A 16,730-nucleotide genomic window follows, 5' to 3' on the forward strand; every position below is an offset into this window, starting at 1 on the left:
GCCCAGTGTTAACCCCTGTTGAATCCAGGTAACTACGCTGAACATCTCAAGGTGTTTGTGCTTTCAAGTTTTCTATATGTTTGGAAACTCTCATAATAAAAGTCGAAAAAGATTAAAAAAACCATATAGTCAATAATCTCCTATTTATTAGGTAGGAGAAAGGGGATGTGTTTCGCCAGCCCACTAGGCAGATGGAGAGGAGGGAAATGCAGATTTGTGGACAGTAGCACGCTGGCCGTTACTGAGATGGAAATATCTGGATAGATGCTGTTTCTTAACACCTCAGTCGTTCCCCTGCTTCACCCAGAGTCCGGTCCTCTTCTCCTCTCCTCTCCTGGACCCCCTTCCCACCTGCCCTGCCCTACTGCACTTCTCTCTCCAATCTCCTCAGGTGAGCGCATGCCCTGCTGGCAGGGCACTTTGAAGATGAAACGTGCTGAGTCCGCCTGCAGCCCAGAGGTTGGCATCCTATACACAGAGGAGGGCGCGGGCCACTCCACCATTAAAGCACATTCTAAAGAGGAGCTGGACTCAACTAACCGCCCAAGCCCATAAAGCACAAATTGACCCAGTGCACAGCCAAGCCCTTCAGATCTGAGCATAAATAGGACGGAGGCGCCTTGCAGAGCACATTGGAGTTTCCACAAGACTCCAGACCTCCTCTCTGTCCTCCACCGCCCGAGCCTCCAGAAGCACCATGACCTGCGGATCCGGATTCTGCGGCCGCGCCTTCAGCTGCGCCTCGGCCTGCGGGCCCCGGCCCGGCCGCTGCTGCATCACGGCCGCCCCCTACCGCGGCGTCTCCTGCTACCGCGGCCTCACCGGGGGCTTCGGCAGCCGCAGCGTCTGCGGGGCCTTCCGCGCCGGCTCCTGCGGCCGCAGCTTCGGCTACCGCTCGGGCGGCGTGTGCGGGCCCAGCCCGCCCTGCATCACCACCGTGTCGGTCAACGAGAGCCTCCTGACGCCCCTCAACCTGGAGATCGACCCCAACGCGCAGTGTGTCAAGCACGAGGAGAAGGAGCAGATCAAGTGCCTCAACAGCAGGTTCGCCGCCTTCATCGACAAGGTGGGTGTCCCCGGCCGCACCCTTCCCGGGCCTTCAGTTCCTGGGGGGTCAGGGGCAGGACAGGGAGGACCCGGGGCAGCTCCCAGTCTGATGGACCAGACGGACACAGCTCAGGGCCTGGATGCACCAAAGACTTGACTACGGGGCACAGGCTCCCGGTGGGATGGTGTGGCTCGCACGTGCACCTCTGGCCAGGCAGGCAGGTCCCCACACAGAGACGGGGACGGCTCCGACCCCTCATGCCAGAGGCACAGGACGGTCCGTGCACGTAGTCCCCAGACCCAACAGAAGACTAGGAGGAGGACCACAGGGGCACCAAACCCACCCTTCCTCTGCCCCACCCATGCTCAGGACCCAGGCTGGGCACTGATGTGGGGGAAGGAGGGAGGCAGAGGCAAACGGGAGACCCTGGCTGGCTCCGGACCCCGTGGCCCCTGCACTCACCGGGTCTGCCTGAGTCAGTTTACCTGGGAGCAGGGACTGGCCTTCCCAGCCCTGGCTCCTGTCCCTAAATTGGAAAATGCAGACACGGATGACAGTCAGGAGCTCCGGAGGTCACCTTGTGTCCCGCTGCCCAGCTCTGCCCGATCCCTGCTGGGAGTTCACCCTAAAGCAATCGCCGCCAGCCCAAAGTGGCCTTGGGGCACCAGGAGCCACCTGACGCCCTCCTCCCGCCCCGACGCAGGTGCGCTTCCTGGAGCAGCAGAACAAGCTGCTGGAGACCAAGTGGCAGTTCTACCAGAACCGCAAGTGCTGCGAGAGCAACCTGGAGCCCCTGTTCGAGGGCTACATCGAGACGCTGAGGCGGGAGGCCGAGTGCGTGGAGGCCGACAGCGGGAGGCTGGCCTCCGAGCTCAACCACGTCCAGGAGGTGCTGGAGGGCTACAAGAAGAAGTGAGTGGGGCGGCAGGGACGCTGGGCACAGGAAACGACGTGGCCTAGAGCCCGCTGGGCTGGACTGGGCAAGAGTGTCCCAGGGGGCGAGTGGCTGTGCGGGCCGGGGGCAGCGTGCGGCAGGGTCCTTGCGTCTGGGCCACGGCTGCCAGATGCCTGCCCGAGCACCCGGATGCCCCCGGCAGACATCTGTCTCCTGCTTGGGCCTTCTGGCTTCTGGGAGGCTGTTCCCTGGGCCGGGGGGAGGCCAGAGGGGGCTTCTGCAGGCTTCGGGCCTTCTCATGCTGAGCTCCCTGCACCTGAGCCTCTTGTCCCTTGGGAATGACGGGTCCCGGGGCCCTGGGTGTCCCGCTGCCGAGGGTGCTGAGGGCTGACGGTTGGCGGGTGGCCCAGGCCCGGACCCTGAGCCAGGATGGACGCCCGGGTGGGGGGGGCTGGGGCCTCGGTGCCCCAGAGGTGCTGCTGTCCACTCCTAGCTCGGAGCTGGGTGCCCAGGCCTTGTTGTTTGCCTCCCGAGGGGCCTCTGGGCAGCTCTGGGAAGCGGGCTCTGAGGTCCCGGGATGTAGGCGCTCCAGACCCCTCAATTCAAAGTGGGGAGGGAACCCCAGACACGTTCCACATCCAAGCAGCAAGAAAGGGTCCAGCGGATCTGCCGGGGGCCAGCCGCTGGGAGGTCCCTAATGCTGCCCCTGCCCTGATAGGAAGTGGAGGCCGCCCTGGGGAGGCCCGCCCTTCCCTGACCTCCCTGTCTGCCCTCTTCTGCCTCAGGTATGAGGAGGAAGTGTCTCTGAGAGCAACAGCTGAGAATGAATTTGTGGCTCTGAAGAAGGTGAGTAAGGAGGCATGGGAAGCACAGACGCCCGGGACCTAGAATGACGGCCGGGCCCAGAGGGTCTGGACCTCGTGTGGGTACCTGGCCTGGCCAAGTCGGGATGGCAGACCTCAGAGATCGGGGCACGAAAGGCTCATTCAGGTGCTGATGCAGGGCGACCACCTTGGGATGCCCACGTGCACCGTGCCCCGGGGCAGGGCCTGGCTGGGCTGACCTCTGCCGTCCTGCCTGCTTCAGAAGCTGTGGCCTCGGCTGGGGTCCCCGGGGGCAGAGCAGTGCGGTGTCTCTGTCGAGGGACAGTGTCCTGGGTAGCGTTGTGGGAAGTGTGGCCCAAGGGAGGGGAGCAGCCGCGGGGTGTGGGGACGGTGGAGCAGAACCAGGAGGGGCCGGGCGCAGGCTTGGAGGACTGCGGGGGCCTGGCAGGGCCCAGGTGGCCGAGCTTGTTGGAATAGGGAGGGTCAGGAGGAGAGCTGGGAGCGCAAGAGGGGCGAGAGGCTGGTGGCCCGTCTCCAGGCACAAGGGGCTCGTCGTCAGAGGGGCAGGAGGCGGTGAAGCCCACGGTGGGCAGGCCAGAGGGCATGGAGCTGCGCTGGCAACGGGGACCCTGGGAACCCTTTGCCCTGGCCTCCTCGGATGGCGGGGAGTTGGGGGCGATGCCACTGTGGGTGCTCGGCGCTCAGTGACACCCCACGTTTCCAGGATGTGGACTGCGCCTACCTCCGCAAGTCAGACCTGGAGGCCAACGCCGAGGCCCTGACCGAGGAGATCGACTTCCTGCGGCGCCTGTATGAGGAGGTGAGGGGCCGTGGTCCAGGCAGAGAACTGGCAGCCAGCCTGGAAGAGGGGGCCCTGGCCTGGGACTGGTTGGCCTGGGATCGGGCTGAGGCCTGCAGTCCATGGGGCTATAGTGGGAGCAGGGGCGGGAGACCAGGGAGGGTTGGGTCCACACGTGCTGGGAGAGGCTGGGGTGCAAACAAGATCTTCCATCCTCCCCCCGCCCCCGCAGGAGATCCGCGTCCTCCACGCCCACATCTCAGACACCTCAGTCATCGTCAAGATGGACAACAGCCGGGACCTGAACATGGACTGCATCGTGGCCGAGATCAAGGCCCAGTACGACGACATCGCCAGCCGCAGCCGGGCTGAGGCCGAGTCCTGGTACCGCAGCAAGGTCGGGGCCCAGCCTCCCCCTGCCAGAGCCCCAGAAGGAGGGATGCTGAAAGGGCTTTGGGATTTGTCCAGCTGGGATGGACGAGGGAAGGGCAGGCAGCCCTCGGGTTGGGGTGGCAGTTGTGCAAGGTGTGGGGCTCAGCGGGATGACCCGTCCTGAGCCTCAGGAGCCCCTGTGCCCCCCCTACATACACACAGTGTGAGGAGATGAAGGCCACGGTGATCCGGCATGGGGAGACTCTGCGCCGCACCAAGGAGGAGATCAACGAGCTCAACCGCATGATCCAGAGGCTGACGGCCGAGGTCGAGAACGCCAAGTGCCAGGTAGGGCTCACGTTGGGCGTCCCCAGGGCCGCCCAGGCAGTGTGTGCCCCAGGGACCACCCCACTCACGCCCGAGCCCATGTGCCTGGCTAGAGGCCCTGGTTGTGGCCCTTGGGGGGACCCGGCTGATAAAGGGAGAGGCCTTTTCCTGGGGGGGGGGGGGAGGTGTAGGTGGGAGCGACCAGACACATCCAGGAAATGGAGAGAGAGAGACCCAGGACCATAGCACCCTGTTCTCTGCGCCCCCAGAACACCAAGCTGGAGGCCGCCGTGACGCAGGCGGAGCAGCAGGGCGAGGCGGCCCTCACCGACGCCCGCTGCAAGCTGGCCGAGCTGGAGGCCGCCCTGCAGAAGGCCAAGCAGGACATGGCCTGCCTGGTCAAGGAGTACCAGGAGGTGATGAACTCCAAGCTGGGCCTGGACATCGAGATCGCCACCTACAGGCGGCTGCTGGAGGGCGAGGAGCACAGGTGAGGCCCAACCCAGCCTGGCTCTGAGCTCCCCATTCCTGCCCCTTGAATAAACACCATGCTCCACCCGGCTCAGCCTGGGAGATCTGGGACAGCCTATCATCCATCATGTGGGTGTGGGGAGGCCCGGAGGGCTGTCCTCAGACCCCAGACCCCGAGCTCCTACTCTACCACTTGTAGACCCCACCCCAAGTTTTGGGGAGCTCCATCTGCAGCCTTCGCTGAGTCACTTATGTTGTCTTTTTCTTCTTCCCTCTCAGACTATGTGAAGGCGTCGGGGCCGTGAATGTCTGTGAGTACCGCAGCTCCCGGCTGGATGGATTTACCCCGTTCCTTGTAGGGATGGCACAGTCTGGAGGGAGGGCTACCTCTGGATGCCAAGTGCAAGAGAGTGGGTTGGCATCACAGCTGAAGGGTTTGGGGTCAGAGAGCAAGGAAGGCGGCAGCTTTGGAACTAGATGGAACCAGTGTTGCACGTAAAGACTCTCCTGACTTTGAATCCAGTGCTCAGGGCCTGGGGCGGGGCATCATCGGGGAGGCTGATGACTCATCCCCCAGAATTTTGGCTGAATCTTTGGGGTTCACAGGTGTCAGCAGCTCCCGAGGTGGGGTGGTCTGCGGCGACCTCTGCGTGTCGGGCTCCCGGCCGGTGACCGGCAGTGTGTGCAGCGCCCCGTGCAGCGGGAACCTGGCGGTGAGCACGGGTATGTGCGCCCCCTGTGCGCCCTGCGCCCCCTGCGCCCCCTGCAACTCCATCACGTCTTGCGGCCTGGGCACCGGAGGTGTGGGCTCCTGCGGCATCAGCTCCTGCGGCATGGGCTCGTGTGTCAGCAGCTGCCGCAGATGTTAGACCTCCAAACTCAAGCCTCGGGCCTGGTGTCTCTCCCGCCCGGCGTCCAGGGGGAGCAAGGCCTCGACTACTTCTCTGGCACTTTGAAAGATCTGTCCCACTCCCGGCCTCTTGTCTGTGTGTGATCCCTTCCTCCTCAGCTCCGTTGCTGGTGCTAGGAAAGGCTACCCCTAAAAAGAAGTTCCTCTGATGCCCATAGGAAGGGGGCTCAGAGGCCAGAGGCTGCCCTGGAGCTGATGGCGGTACCCCACTCCCCAATCCTCCCCCTTCCACCTCTGCCGTGCCCATGTCTGTCTTGATCTGTGTTTCCAATAAATCAATGTAGCCAACTCTGAGCCTTGTCTGCAACTCTCTTTTCCAGAAAGGTAGGTCTTGGGAGGGTCCCCAATGTCACATGGAGCAGAGAAAGGTCTAGTCTGGGGTCTCCAGCGCAGTCCTCTGCCCCTGGGCTCACAGCAGGCTCAGACTGAGGGCCTCTACACCATCTATGCACACAACTGTCACGATCTCATCCACATACACACACACACCCATGATACATCTTGCAGATGAAGACGCCAGAGATGCTCAGTAACCAGGCCAGAGCCCCACAAGGTTCAGCATCCGGCTGGTGTTTGAACCCTGTGTGCACCACCAGTGGCCATTTCACGAACCCGCGTTGCCTCCCAGAAGACATCCCTGTGCAGATCTGTAAACCGATGGATAACAAAAATTAGACTCACCAGCCACTCAAAGCTTAAGGAAACATCACTCACTGCTGTGCTGGGGAAGACTCATGCCTGAGCCATTTATGAGAATTCTTTAAAGGACAGATACGAGAACAGGGTCTAAACTTTCAAAAAGCCTTTGATGTGGCTTCTTTTTTTTTTTTTTTTCTTTTAATGGAGTCCTTTTGGGGTTTGGAGACCTGCCATAGCTGATAAATGACCCCCGAGGAAGGAAACAGCACATAGCAAGAAGATGAGGTGGCAGGGAGGTAGGCACATAGTCTCTGGAGCCAGATTCCTCGGATCCAACACTGGGCTCTGTTCCTTCCTGGCTGAGTGGCCTTGAGCCATTCTCTCGGCCTCTCCATATCTCTAAAGTGAGTTTCCATATCTCTAAAGTGAAAATGATACGTGAGCGCCTACCTCACAGGGCAGATGGGAGGACTAGGGATTTCATACACGGGACAATGCACTTAGGCACTTCCCGCCACAAAATAACCACGATACGCGCTTGCCGTTAGCAGCATACTTTTGCAGAACGTAACGTGGAAATCCCTCCAGGGAGCGGGGCCGTGGCACTGTCCAGCCTCCCATGCACATCTGCAAACTGATTACAGGCACATGATATCACACTTATACCTGTGATCACAGACAGCAAACAGAGAGAGAAATCTCGACATCTCGGGCCATTGAGCTCCTTCGTGTAGAGAACCGTTGCGCCCTTGACACTGATGAGGCTCTTACACGTAGCAAAGAAAGTGGGGAGGTGGCCTCTCAGCTTCACTATGGGCAAAGGCAAGTCCCTGAACATCCATCTGTACAGCAGGGTCAGTTTCTAAACCTACAGGCCCAGGCCCAGAAGACAGTAGCAGAAATCTAAGTCCCCCTCCCCACCCCTCAGGGCAATAGCAATAAATAAGAATATTGAGAGACCAGAAGGGAGTGGTCTGAAAAGACCAATGCTCTGTTAAGGGAGAGGATCGACCCAAGGCCTCCCACCCACCAAGATGGCCCCTCAACCCTCCTGATGGAATCCTGAGCTGGACAGAGCCCCGGGAGATGGGACACCTGGGGGCTCAGCGGTGGAGCGTCTGCCTTCGGCTCAGGTTGTGATCCCGGGATTCGGGATGGAGTCCCACGTGGGGCTCCTGCGAAGAGCTGCTTCTCCCTCTGCTTGTCTCTGCCTCTCTCTCTCTCTCTCTCTCTCTCTCTGTATCTCTCATGAATAAATAAATAAATCTTAAAAAAAAAAAGAAGAAGAAGAAGAAGAAGAGGAACCCTGGGAGAGCTGACACCCCACAGCTCAGAAGCAGGCCATCGGGAGTCCGGACTGGAGGCCCAAACCCCAGCTCCATCACTCTACCCCTCGGTTCAGCGGCCACTCGCCCCTCCAGCCCCGATGAACTTCTCATCTCTGCCAACTGACCCCTCCCTTCCCATCCCACGGGTCTCATCAGCCCAAAGGCCTGCCTGCCACACCTGCCCTCAGCGTCCCTCTAGCTCTGACTTCCAGCTCTGTCCCATTTCCAGTAGCACCGTCCCCGCCGCCCTCTAGTTCCCACTCCTGGACAGGCTCAGGAAGAGAAGCAAGAGTGAATGAATCCAGCACATGGAACTCGGGATGCCGAATGTTGGGGGCTGGGGGGTGGGAATGGAACACCTCCCTGTGCAACCTTTAGCAAGTCACCTCCCTTCTCTGGGCCTCGGTGCATTCACTAGTAGAATAAAATGTTTAGGCAAAATGGCTGCTGAGGTCCTTTACCAATTTAAAGCTCTGTTCGTCTCCAGGAGAGATGGGACAGGACTAGGAGCTAGAAGACGGTGGGGAGTCCCGACAGCTGGGCTGGGCGCGTACTGTCTGTACCTTCATCCCACGCAGCTCACCGTCTCTGGGCAGCTGTCTGCGGGTCCAACAATAGGACGGCCTCCGGGTGTATGCGCGTCTCCGGGCATCTGGGTGGAAGCACGTGTGTGTATGTGTGTGACTGTGAGCGCTTCTAGATGTGTGCGTGCGCCTGCGTGTACGTGCTCAAGAGGGGAGTTTTGCGGGTACCTGTGGCTAGGACTGCAGTGTGAGCGCCCAGGTGGGACTCGTGCTGGTGGGGAAGGGGGGGTCCCAGGTAGAGAACTGGATTAAGGGGGTAGTGGTAGGGAGGTGGCCTCCAGCCAAGGGAGCCCCAGCTCTAGCCAGTGGGTTCCGCTAGCTCCCCTCCTGCCTTGTAGACACCCTAGCTCCCCCTGGGACAGCAGGAGTCCAGCCAGCCTTAGACTTGCAGAACCTTCTCTAAAGGTGCCCAAAGCCCTTCTCAGGACTCCAGGACATGAGATACTAATTACATTATGTCATTCTTTTCTTTTTTTTTAATATTTTATTTATTTATTCATGAGAGACACAGAGAGAGAGGCAGAGACACAGGCAGAGGGAGAAGCAGGCTCCATGCAGGGAGCCCAATGTGGGACTCGATCCCAGGTGCTAAACCACTGAGCCACCCAGGCTGCCCACACTATGTCATTCTTACTATGTTTTCTTTCTATTTTTTTTTTATTTTATTTTATGATAGTCACAGAGAGAGAGAGAGAGAGAGAGTGAAGCAGAGACATAGGCAGAGGGAGAAGCAGGCTCCATGCACCGGGAGCCCGATGTGGGATTCGATCCCGGGTCTCCAGGATTGCGCCCTGGGCCTAAGGCAAGCGCCAAACCGCTGCGCCACCCAGGGATCCCCCCCTTACTATGTTTTCAAGTACTTTAGAGCGACATATATTTCACACAACCCTGTGGCATCCTCTGATGGGTAAACTACATGCAGAGAGGTCAAGAAGGGAGGAAAAATAAAAGGGTAAATGAATATTCACCAGTTAGATTGGGGGGTGGGCAGGACTGAGCTTCAGAAACAGGCAACGTTTGGCCAAGAGAACAGCAAAACCGGAAACAGAATCCAGAACCTTCCTTCCTTCCTCCAGGCTGGCCTGGCTGATACACTGCAGTTGGAATTACATCGGGAAGGATTGTATTTAGACTCATCCATCAAGAGACTCCCAAGGGGTCCAGAAGGACCCAAAGCATCCAAGGACAGAGCGGACCACACGGGACCACAGAGCCTCGCTGGGTTCATCGGTACTGCGGGGCAGGCCCTGGAGATGGGCGGCCGGGACAGCCACTGGCCTTGAGGGGTTCACATCGAGATGCCAACACTACTAAGTTGCATCTGTCATGCGTCAGTGCTATTGTGAGGCGGGCATGAGGAGCCAACAGAAGAAGGCGGACCCCCGTGGTCCCCTTCGTGGTCCCCTTCGGCAGAGATGTGATGACTAAACAGGTGACAACCTGCTTCCCTTCAGAAGTCACCTCGACTAACAAAGCTTCTAAATAGGCTGGTAAACGACTCTCTATAAATGCACCAAACAGTTCTCTCCCGCCCCAGCATGGAATGTGGCCCGTAGCCACTCAGGGAATCGGTCCCCAAACCGCAAACATTGCTGGTGGCCCACACAAGACACGCAAGCCTCATCTGGCTTGGCAGCCCTTGGGACCTGGAGTGACATCAGGCTTGGGATTTGGAATGGGAAAATGTGGGCAGCCAGTCCTCGGTGATGTGGCTGCGGGATGTTCACCATAAATCCTGCCAACACCTCCTAGGTGATATTTCCCTCTAAGTCCTTCCCCTGACACCATCAGCACAGCAGGAGCTGGAAAAACCTGACCTTGAAAATCACAGAATGTCATTACCTCTTGGCGAAACGCAGGGAACGCGGAGCCCAGGTGAGAAATCTCCAAGAGGGGCGGCTCCACTTTCAGGCAGTTACTTTGCACTGGGCGTGTGGTAAGAATGTTTACACGGCTGGTGTTGGTCGTTTGACCAAATGGGGCTCCAGTGGACCCATGTCCCCTACCCCTCAGGTACGAGCGGCAGCCTTACAGCCAAGTTTCGGTCTCATTCCTCTTGCATGAGACTGCTCTGTTTACCCAGGAAGGGGGCCTTTTGGATACCTGTTTTCTGGGCAAGGACCCAGAAGAACACAGCAGACACCCTGGCACTAGTGTACCTTAAAAGGTAAAGCCAGGGCCTCTGGCCAATGACGCACCTTTACCCCACCCAGGGACATAGAAAGCAGAAACCATTGTTCCCAGATGTGTCGATGATGTAACCCTTTGTGCAACAGAAAAGAATGTGAGCTCACCAAATGGAAGCTTCTCTTGGGCTTGGGCCTATGTGGCAAAGAAAGAGCCCAGAAACCCAGCCCTTTCTGGCCACCCCCACCCCAAACTGGCCTATCTTCTCCATGCACACCCCCGCCCCCAACAAAGTCCACTTGCCTCGTGAACACTCAGAGCAAACTAGACCTAGAAGTAGAGGTAGGACTGGAGCCCTCCATGCGGTTCCAAAGACACACTCTCCTCCTCCTCCAAGGCATGTCATTCTCATCCCCCCATTAGTCACCTTGTTACACTAGAACCGGGGCCTGGGCCACCCAGTTGTGTTCACACGCCCCAGCCCCGGTCTGCGAGGAGCATCTCCCCCGGAGCCTGTCCTCAAGCGCCCCTGCCAGGGCAGCAGAGGACAATTCGCCCTCATCCCCACCCCACTCCACTCTCTTTGGGGCTGCTTTCCCCGTTTCTGGCCGCGTCCCCACCAGAACCAGAGTGCCCTGCTGGCTCAGCCCTGCACCTGCCCCTCGCACTGTCTGTGGAGCCGGCGTGTGGGTGAATGAAGCCAGCGCTCAGCAGCTCTGCCAGACACGGGGCTGCCCGGCCCCAGGCTGGGGAACAAGCAGACCTGGGGAGGAACGGACCCCTCCTTTCACCTTCCCCAGGGGCCCTTGGTCACCCACCCCCACACCGAAACCCTTGGGATCCTCGTTCTGTAGCATCATCACCAACTGGAGTCAGGTGGACCCACACAGCACAGGGCGAGGGCTGCTTCCTGGTAGTGTCCCCTCCTGTCTCCCCTCGCTCCAAGCTCCATCAGCCCCCCCTGTGCTCCGGGCACCGCTTGAGGAATCCAGGCTCACACAGCCCCGCCGGGCTCGGGCCACTGAAGAACTTTTTATTGCAAAGGAGGAGGAGTCCCAGGGAAAGAGGAGTGGGGGGCAGGTGACAGGAGCAGGGTACTGGGCCTCCCCAGTGGCACAGCATCCCCCAAGGTAGCCCAGCTACCTTCCCCCAGGGGACAGGGCAGTCACGGTCCCTGGTAAGCTCGATTCCAAGACTTGACGTTCCAGGGTGGGGCAGGGGTGGGGGGTGCAAGGGGGAAAGACAAGGTGAGGGTTAGCTCCACGGGAGGGGTGTCTGGGGCACAGGGTTCAGCCTTGGGGCAGGAGTTTGGGGTCCTCGACTTCTGGGGAGCTGTGCAGGAAGGTTCAGCATCCGCAGCCGCCGCCAGGGGTGCTCCTCTCCAGGCCGCCAGGGCCCGCTCCTCCGGGCAGGCGGGCCAGGCTGCGGGGGGCTGAGCCCAGAGTGGCTGTGGAGGGGGGGGCAAGACAGACAGACACACTCCTGATGCCCAGGCCCGCCTCCCCCACCCCCGGCCCCAGGAGACGGAGGTGCAAACTCCCCCAGGTCATGATGCCCAGGCCCCTTCCCCCAAGAAACACACTCAGGAACGCCCCCTCCCCGAAGTCGGGGGCACAGAGCCTCCCCAGGGCAGAATGAAAGTCTCTCCCACAAGGACAGACCCGCAGAACCTCCCCCGACACCCCGGGACAAACCAAAGGAACCTGCCCCCGAACAACAGACAGCACGGCCTCCTCCCCCCAACTTGCACGGAGAATCACCCCCACGAGATGAAACCCCCCAAAAAGGAGACACACAGAGGAAGCAGACCCCTTCCCTTCCCAAAAGAACACACACAAAGGAGAGGGGGTGAGACCCGATCCCTCCAACCCAAGCTAAGTCTATTATCTACTCACGGAGGCTCCCTGTCCCGAATCCCAGACCAAGCCTGCGGGGAGAAGGAGGAAGCGGTGAGTTCACATACCTCCTGGGCATAATAATCCTCATTCCCCAAAACAAAACCCTCCCGACGGACTCTCCCCGACCACAGGCAGAGATCTGTCCACCCCGCCCGCTCCTGGGTCCCCTTTTGCATCAGATCCTTCGGGACCTTAAACTCAGTCCTTCCTGCTTAAATTCCGGTAGCTCAGTTTTACTGATGACTTCCTGGAGGAGAGAGAAGGCTGAAGATCTATGCTTTCTTCGGCCCAAACTTAGCCTAAAAGGGGAAACCACGAAGGGGGCATTTTAAAGGACACCACAGAGGAGATAGCTCAACTATCTGAAGAGGACTGATCAAGCCTCACCCCGTCACTTTGGACCTGTGCGTCCTTGAGGTATACCCCCAAGACTCAGTTTTCCCGTCTGTAAAATGGGGATGATGCCCCCTAGCTCCCAGGAGTTTTGTGGGGTTGAAAGGAGAGAATAAGCGTGGCGGGTTCCCCTTCCTTCCCCTCGGTCTGGGGTGCCCAGCTGGAGCATTCAGCCCTTGGGTCTCTGCTGTCTAAGGTTAAAAGCCAGGCCCTACGTGTTCCCATAAACCCTGCCTTCCCCAAGCCTGGGGGGAGAAGGCTGAACTGAGGACAAGGCACTGCACACTAGGGACCTTCTTCCCCCCGGTTGGGCTCAATGGACAGACTGGCCCCAGCTCTCTGACCCTGCGGGGGAATGACCTCACGAGTAGTCCCCTGCCAGGTGCCAAGGGTGCTCATTAGCTGGAACTTTTTGTCTAAAGGGCCTTAAGCTGGGGGGCAGGGGGGGTGGCTCCAGGAGAACAAGTCACTGCATACCCAGGTCAGCTCTCCCCACCCCTCCCCAGCTGCTGAGGACCCAGCCAGTGACCTCCACACCCCAGCACGCCTCATCCCGGCCACATCCGAGGCACCGCCCAGCCCTCACCTGCTCTCCTCGCTCTCCAGCAGCTTGCGGTAGGTGGCGATCTCAAAGTCCAGGCCCAGCTTGATGATCATGAGGTCCTGGTACTCGCGCAGCTGCCGGACCATGTCGTGCTTGGCTCGCTGCAGGGCGGCCTCCAGCCAGGCCAGCTTGCCCTGGGCACTGTCTGAGGCTCCGTCCTCCCGCAGGGCTGGTGGTTCTGTGGCTCTGTCCAGTTCACAGGGCTGGGGGCAAAGGGAAGACCACAGACAGGACATCCTTGGCTGCTACCCTCCCCGCCCCGTAAGGATCCAGACCTTTCTGAGAGGCTGGAGGACCAATGAAGGATTAGAGATCATTGTAAGGAATGGGCCTGCCTGTTCCAAAAAACGCGGCTGTGTGTCTGCCCGGCTCCCAGGGTGGACACTAGGGGCCAGCCACCTGGGCTGCCTGAGACAGAGCCTTTCACATCTAGAATTTGAGTCTTCTACCAGGAGCTAGGATCCGGGAAGCATCAAATGCTGGGATTATTGCTCCATAAAGGGAAACTAGCAGGAAGCATACCCTTTCCTCACAAGAAACCAGCACCTGTAGTCTCTGGGGAAATACAGCAACGATAAACGCTTGCCCTGCGAGGTGTGCTTGGTGCGTAGGAAACGGGGTGGGAGGGGTGGGAGTCAGAACAGCTGAGGCTGGTGGGAGACTGAACCGTGACAGGGCCACCTGTTCGCTGTGCCACCCCCTGGAACCCGGACAGCTTGCCCCTCTCCTCATGGTCATCAGTTCCTGGAGACAGGAGAACCCCTCCGGGCCTGGGGCACCTGTATCTGCAGGGAGCAGACCCCTTCCCTCTGCAGGTACAGCATGGGCTGGGGCGGGGCGGGGGGGCTTGACAGGGTGGCTGGGAGGAAAGAGAGGCAGCTGAGAGGCAGAGACGTGGAAGAAAGAAAGCATTCATGAGGGCACCCCTGCTCCCCAAGTCCTAGAGCATGAGCTGCAAACCCAAATGCCTGCAGAGGCCTGGCTGGAGGCATCAAAACATCAAGGCCACATGTTAGCTCTAGGGCAGTAGTACCCAGTTCCGCATTCTCACTGTCCTGCAATCACCAGGACCTCCCGCAGGTTTTCAGCGTCTCATTTCTCTAATTTAGAGCCGTGGGACAGGTGCCTTTCGTCTTCCACATGCCAGCCAAGAAGATGAGAAACGGCAAAGGGCCCTCTGCCTCTGTGTCGAAGGATGCAACCTGGGGCGGGGAGCGGGGAGCCGGGGGGTGTCTGTGGCCCACAGAGGGAGCGTGACCCCGTGTGAAGGCGACAGAGAAGACAGAGGCCTCTCTCTTCTCCAGCCAAATGTCACCAAACCTGCACATTTTTAAAGAGAACCCAGAAAGCCGGACGGCCAGGCAAAGTCTTGTGCAATTTCTGAAAAATACACACGGATACAAAAATGTGCATACACACGAAAGATGAAATGCGTGCAAGCCTCCGTGTTTGTACGTATTTCACCTGCGTGTTAACACTTGCCCACACGAAAGGCAGAGCGCCCTGGGCCGATGCGGCGGGGCGCACGCTTACAGCCACACTTGCGTGTGCTCAGACACGGGGAGAAACTCTGCCCGTGTGTTCCGGAGGATGAGGATGAGCAGTCGGCTTGTCGGAGATAATGGACGCCCTCCCGCCATTCGTCACCCTGGGGCACCCCCCAGCCACCCCTCACCTGACTCTTAACGCCGTCCACCTCCGCAGTCAGCCGCTGGATGGCCTGGTTAAGCCTGTTCAGCTCCTCCTTGCTGTGCCTCGGGCTGTGCATGTGTTTCTGCACGGTCGCCTGCACCTCCTCGCACTGTGGGGGACACAGGGGGAGGACCGGGGAGGCAGGGAGAGCCCACAGGGACACTCAGCTGAGGCCAGCAAGACAGCCCCAGTGCCAACCCGTCCACCTCCGTCTTGGACAGAGCATCTAACTGCTCTGGGCCTCTGTTTCTCCATCTGTGAAATGGGGGTGATAATCTCTTCTATCGCCAAGGGTTGTGGAGAGAATGCAATGCGCTTGGCGGGCACCCTGGTGGGCACTGTTGGGTCTGGAGAGGCCGAAGGGGATGGCAGCAGAGGGCACGAGGAAGGAGGCAGGGTGGTAATCTGTGGAGGCTGTGGGCTTGGGATTGCATAGGGTTCATCCCAGGCGTTGGGGTAGCGAAACTTCGGGAAATCAGTTACGGTCATTCAGTGCAGGCAATCACCTCAATTAACACAAAAGCCATTTTGTAAAACCCTAGCAGAAATTCCTAATTTGAAAAATACTTTTAAAAAATCTAAGAATATGGGCTCCTGGGTGGTCCAGTCGGTTAAGTGTCTGCCTTCAGCTCAGGTCGTGATCCCGGGGTCCTGGGATGGAGCCCACATCAGGCTCCCTGCTTCTCCCTCTGCCTCTGCCCATCCCCCTGCTTGTGCGCTCTCGCTCTCTCTCTCTTTCTCAAATAAATAAATAAAATATTGTTGGGATCCCTGGGTGGCTCAGCGGTTTGGCCCAGGGCGTGATCCTGGAGTCCCGGGATCGAGCCCCATGTCCAGCACCCTGCATGGAGCCTGCTTCTCCCTTTGCTGTGTCTCTGCTTCTCTCTGTGTGTGTCTCTCATGAATAAATAAATAAAATATTTTAAAAATAAAATAAAATATTTTTTTAAAGAATCTGAGAATTTGAAGAAACTTCCTTAATTTGATTAATGCCCTTCATCAGTGTCAGGGATTCCGATTCCAGCTCCTTCCCCAAAGCCAAGGCCACTATGGGGGGTGCTGTCTTCTAGGGACAGAACCAGGGGGCCTTTCCCTTCGTGCGCCCCGTCTCCGCAGGCCCCCTGGTAAACAGCGCGGGCTCGGTACCTACACACGGGGCCTCATACCCTTCGAGGTCTTTGGCCTCCAGTGCATCACGGGGGCTCACGCCCACCTGTGCAGTAGGCCAGGTGGCTGTCACCGTCTCCACTAGCTCGCCTTGGGCGCGGCTCACGGCCTCTACCGTGCGAGGAGGTAGGGACCCGGGGGGACATGAGTGACCCTGCCGGGCGACAGCTGAGCTAGGCTGCCTCTTAAGCCCTCCTGGCTCTCCACCCCGAGGAACGTAGAGTCGCACACGCTCCTTAACCCAGAGGATGAGAACCGTTCACACCAGCCCCAGGCGAGATGCTTTCCAGGGCAGCGGGGCGAGGGAGAGGGGTATGAACAGCCAGGCATCGCCCGCCCGCCCCTGCCCCTGCCCCAGCCCCCAGCCCGGCCCTGCCTGCGCCCCTGCCCCAGAGCTGCAGACCCGGGCCCCGAGCTTGGGCCCGGCTGCGTCCAGCAGATCTGGGCAGAGTCTGGGACCCCCCTGTCCCATGTGACCCAGTGCGCCCAGGGACAAGTCTCACCATGATGATGAGCTGCACTCTCCTCCCTAAGCCCAGCTCCAGCCCAAGTGGTTCCCAGAACCCTCGCCTCTGAGGACGGAGCCCCTCCTTTCTGGGGGCTTTGTGACCTCACCCTGTTATAATTGCAGAGTTCTGACAGTGGCCGGAAG

General features: G+C 59.4%; 2 protein-coding genes and 2 long non-coding RNA genes across 6 annotated transcripts; 2 read left to right on the plus strand and 2 right to left on the minus strand.

Annotated features, from left to right (window-relative positions):
• Nucleotides 1-602: 602 nt before the first annotated feature.
• On the plus strand, nt 603-5,942 carry LOC112667232 (keratin, type II cuticular Hb1). Its single transcript, XM_025458819.3, has 9 exons — nt 603-1,066; nt 1,752-1,960; nt 2,729-2,789; nt 3,492-3,587; nt 3,799-3,963; nt 4,161-4,286; nt 4,535-4,755; nt 5,016-5,047; nt 5,343-5,942. Exons 1-9 carry the CDS (start codon nt 698-700, stop codon nt 5,603-5,605), a joined length of 1,542 nt encoding a protein of 513 aa, XP_025314604.1. The 5' UTR covers nt 603-697; the 3' UTR covers nt 5,606-5,942.
• LOC112667236 (uncharacterized) lies at nt 5,938-10,178 on the minus strand. The gene is made up of 3 exons (XR_003141100.2): nt 10,040-10,178; nt 9,166-9,291; nt 5,938-6,293 (listed from the first exon to the last, which is right to left on the minus strand). It is a non-coding gene; the product is annotated as an uncharacterized LOC112667236 (long non-coding RNA).
• LOC112667235 (uncharacterized) lies at nt 9,932-14,596 on the plus strand. 2 transcript variants are annotated; one of them, XR_003141099.3, is made up of 4 exons: nt 9,932-10,072; nt 12,449-12,639; nt 13,102-14,034; nt 14,329-14,596. It is a non-coding gene; the product is annotated as an uncharacterized LOC112667235 (long non-coding RNA). The 2 variants fall into 2 exon arrangements; XR_003141098.3 differs by having other exon boundaries at nt 13,122-14,034.
• On the minus strand, nt 11,344-16,712 carry LOC112667233 (keratin, type II cytoskeletal 7-like). 2 transcript variants are annotated; one of them, XM_025458821.3, is made up of 6 exons: nt 16,582-16,712; nt 14,895-15,020; nt 13,202-13,422; nt 12,414-12,521; nt 12,220-12,251; nt 11,344-11,771 (listed from the first exon to the last, which is right to left on the minus strand). In XM_025458821.3, exons 1-6 carry the CDS (start codon nt 16,582-16,584, stop codon nt 11,671-11,673), a joined length of 591 nt encoding a protein of 196 aa, XP_025314606.1. In that variant the 5' UTR covers nt 16,585-16,712; the 3' UTR covers nt 11,344-11,670. The 2 variants fall into 2 exon arrangements, with proteins under 2 accessions (XP_025314606.1, XP_025314607.1); XM_025458822.3 differs by lacking the exon at nt 12,414-12,521 and having other exon boundaries at nt 16,582-16,709.
• Between the last annotated feature and the right edge of the window lie 18 nt (nt 16,713-16,730).

This window comes from Canis lupus, chromosome 27, assembly GCF_003254725.2.
Source record: "Canis lupus dingo isolate Sandy chromosome 27, ASM325472v2, whole genome shotgun sequence".
NCBI lineage: Eukaryota > Metazoa > Chordata > Mammalia > Carnivora > Canidae > Canis > Canis lupus.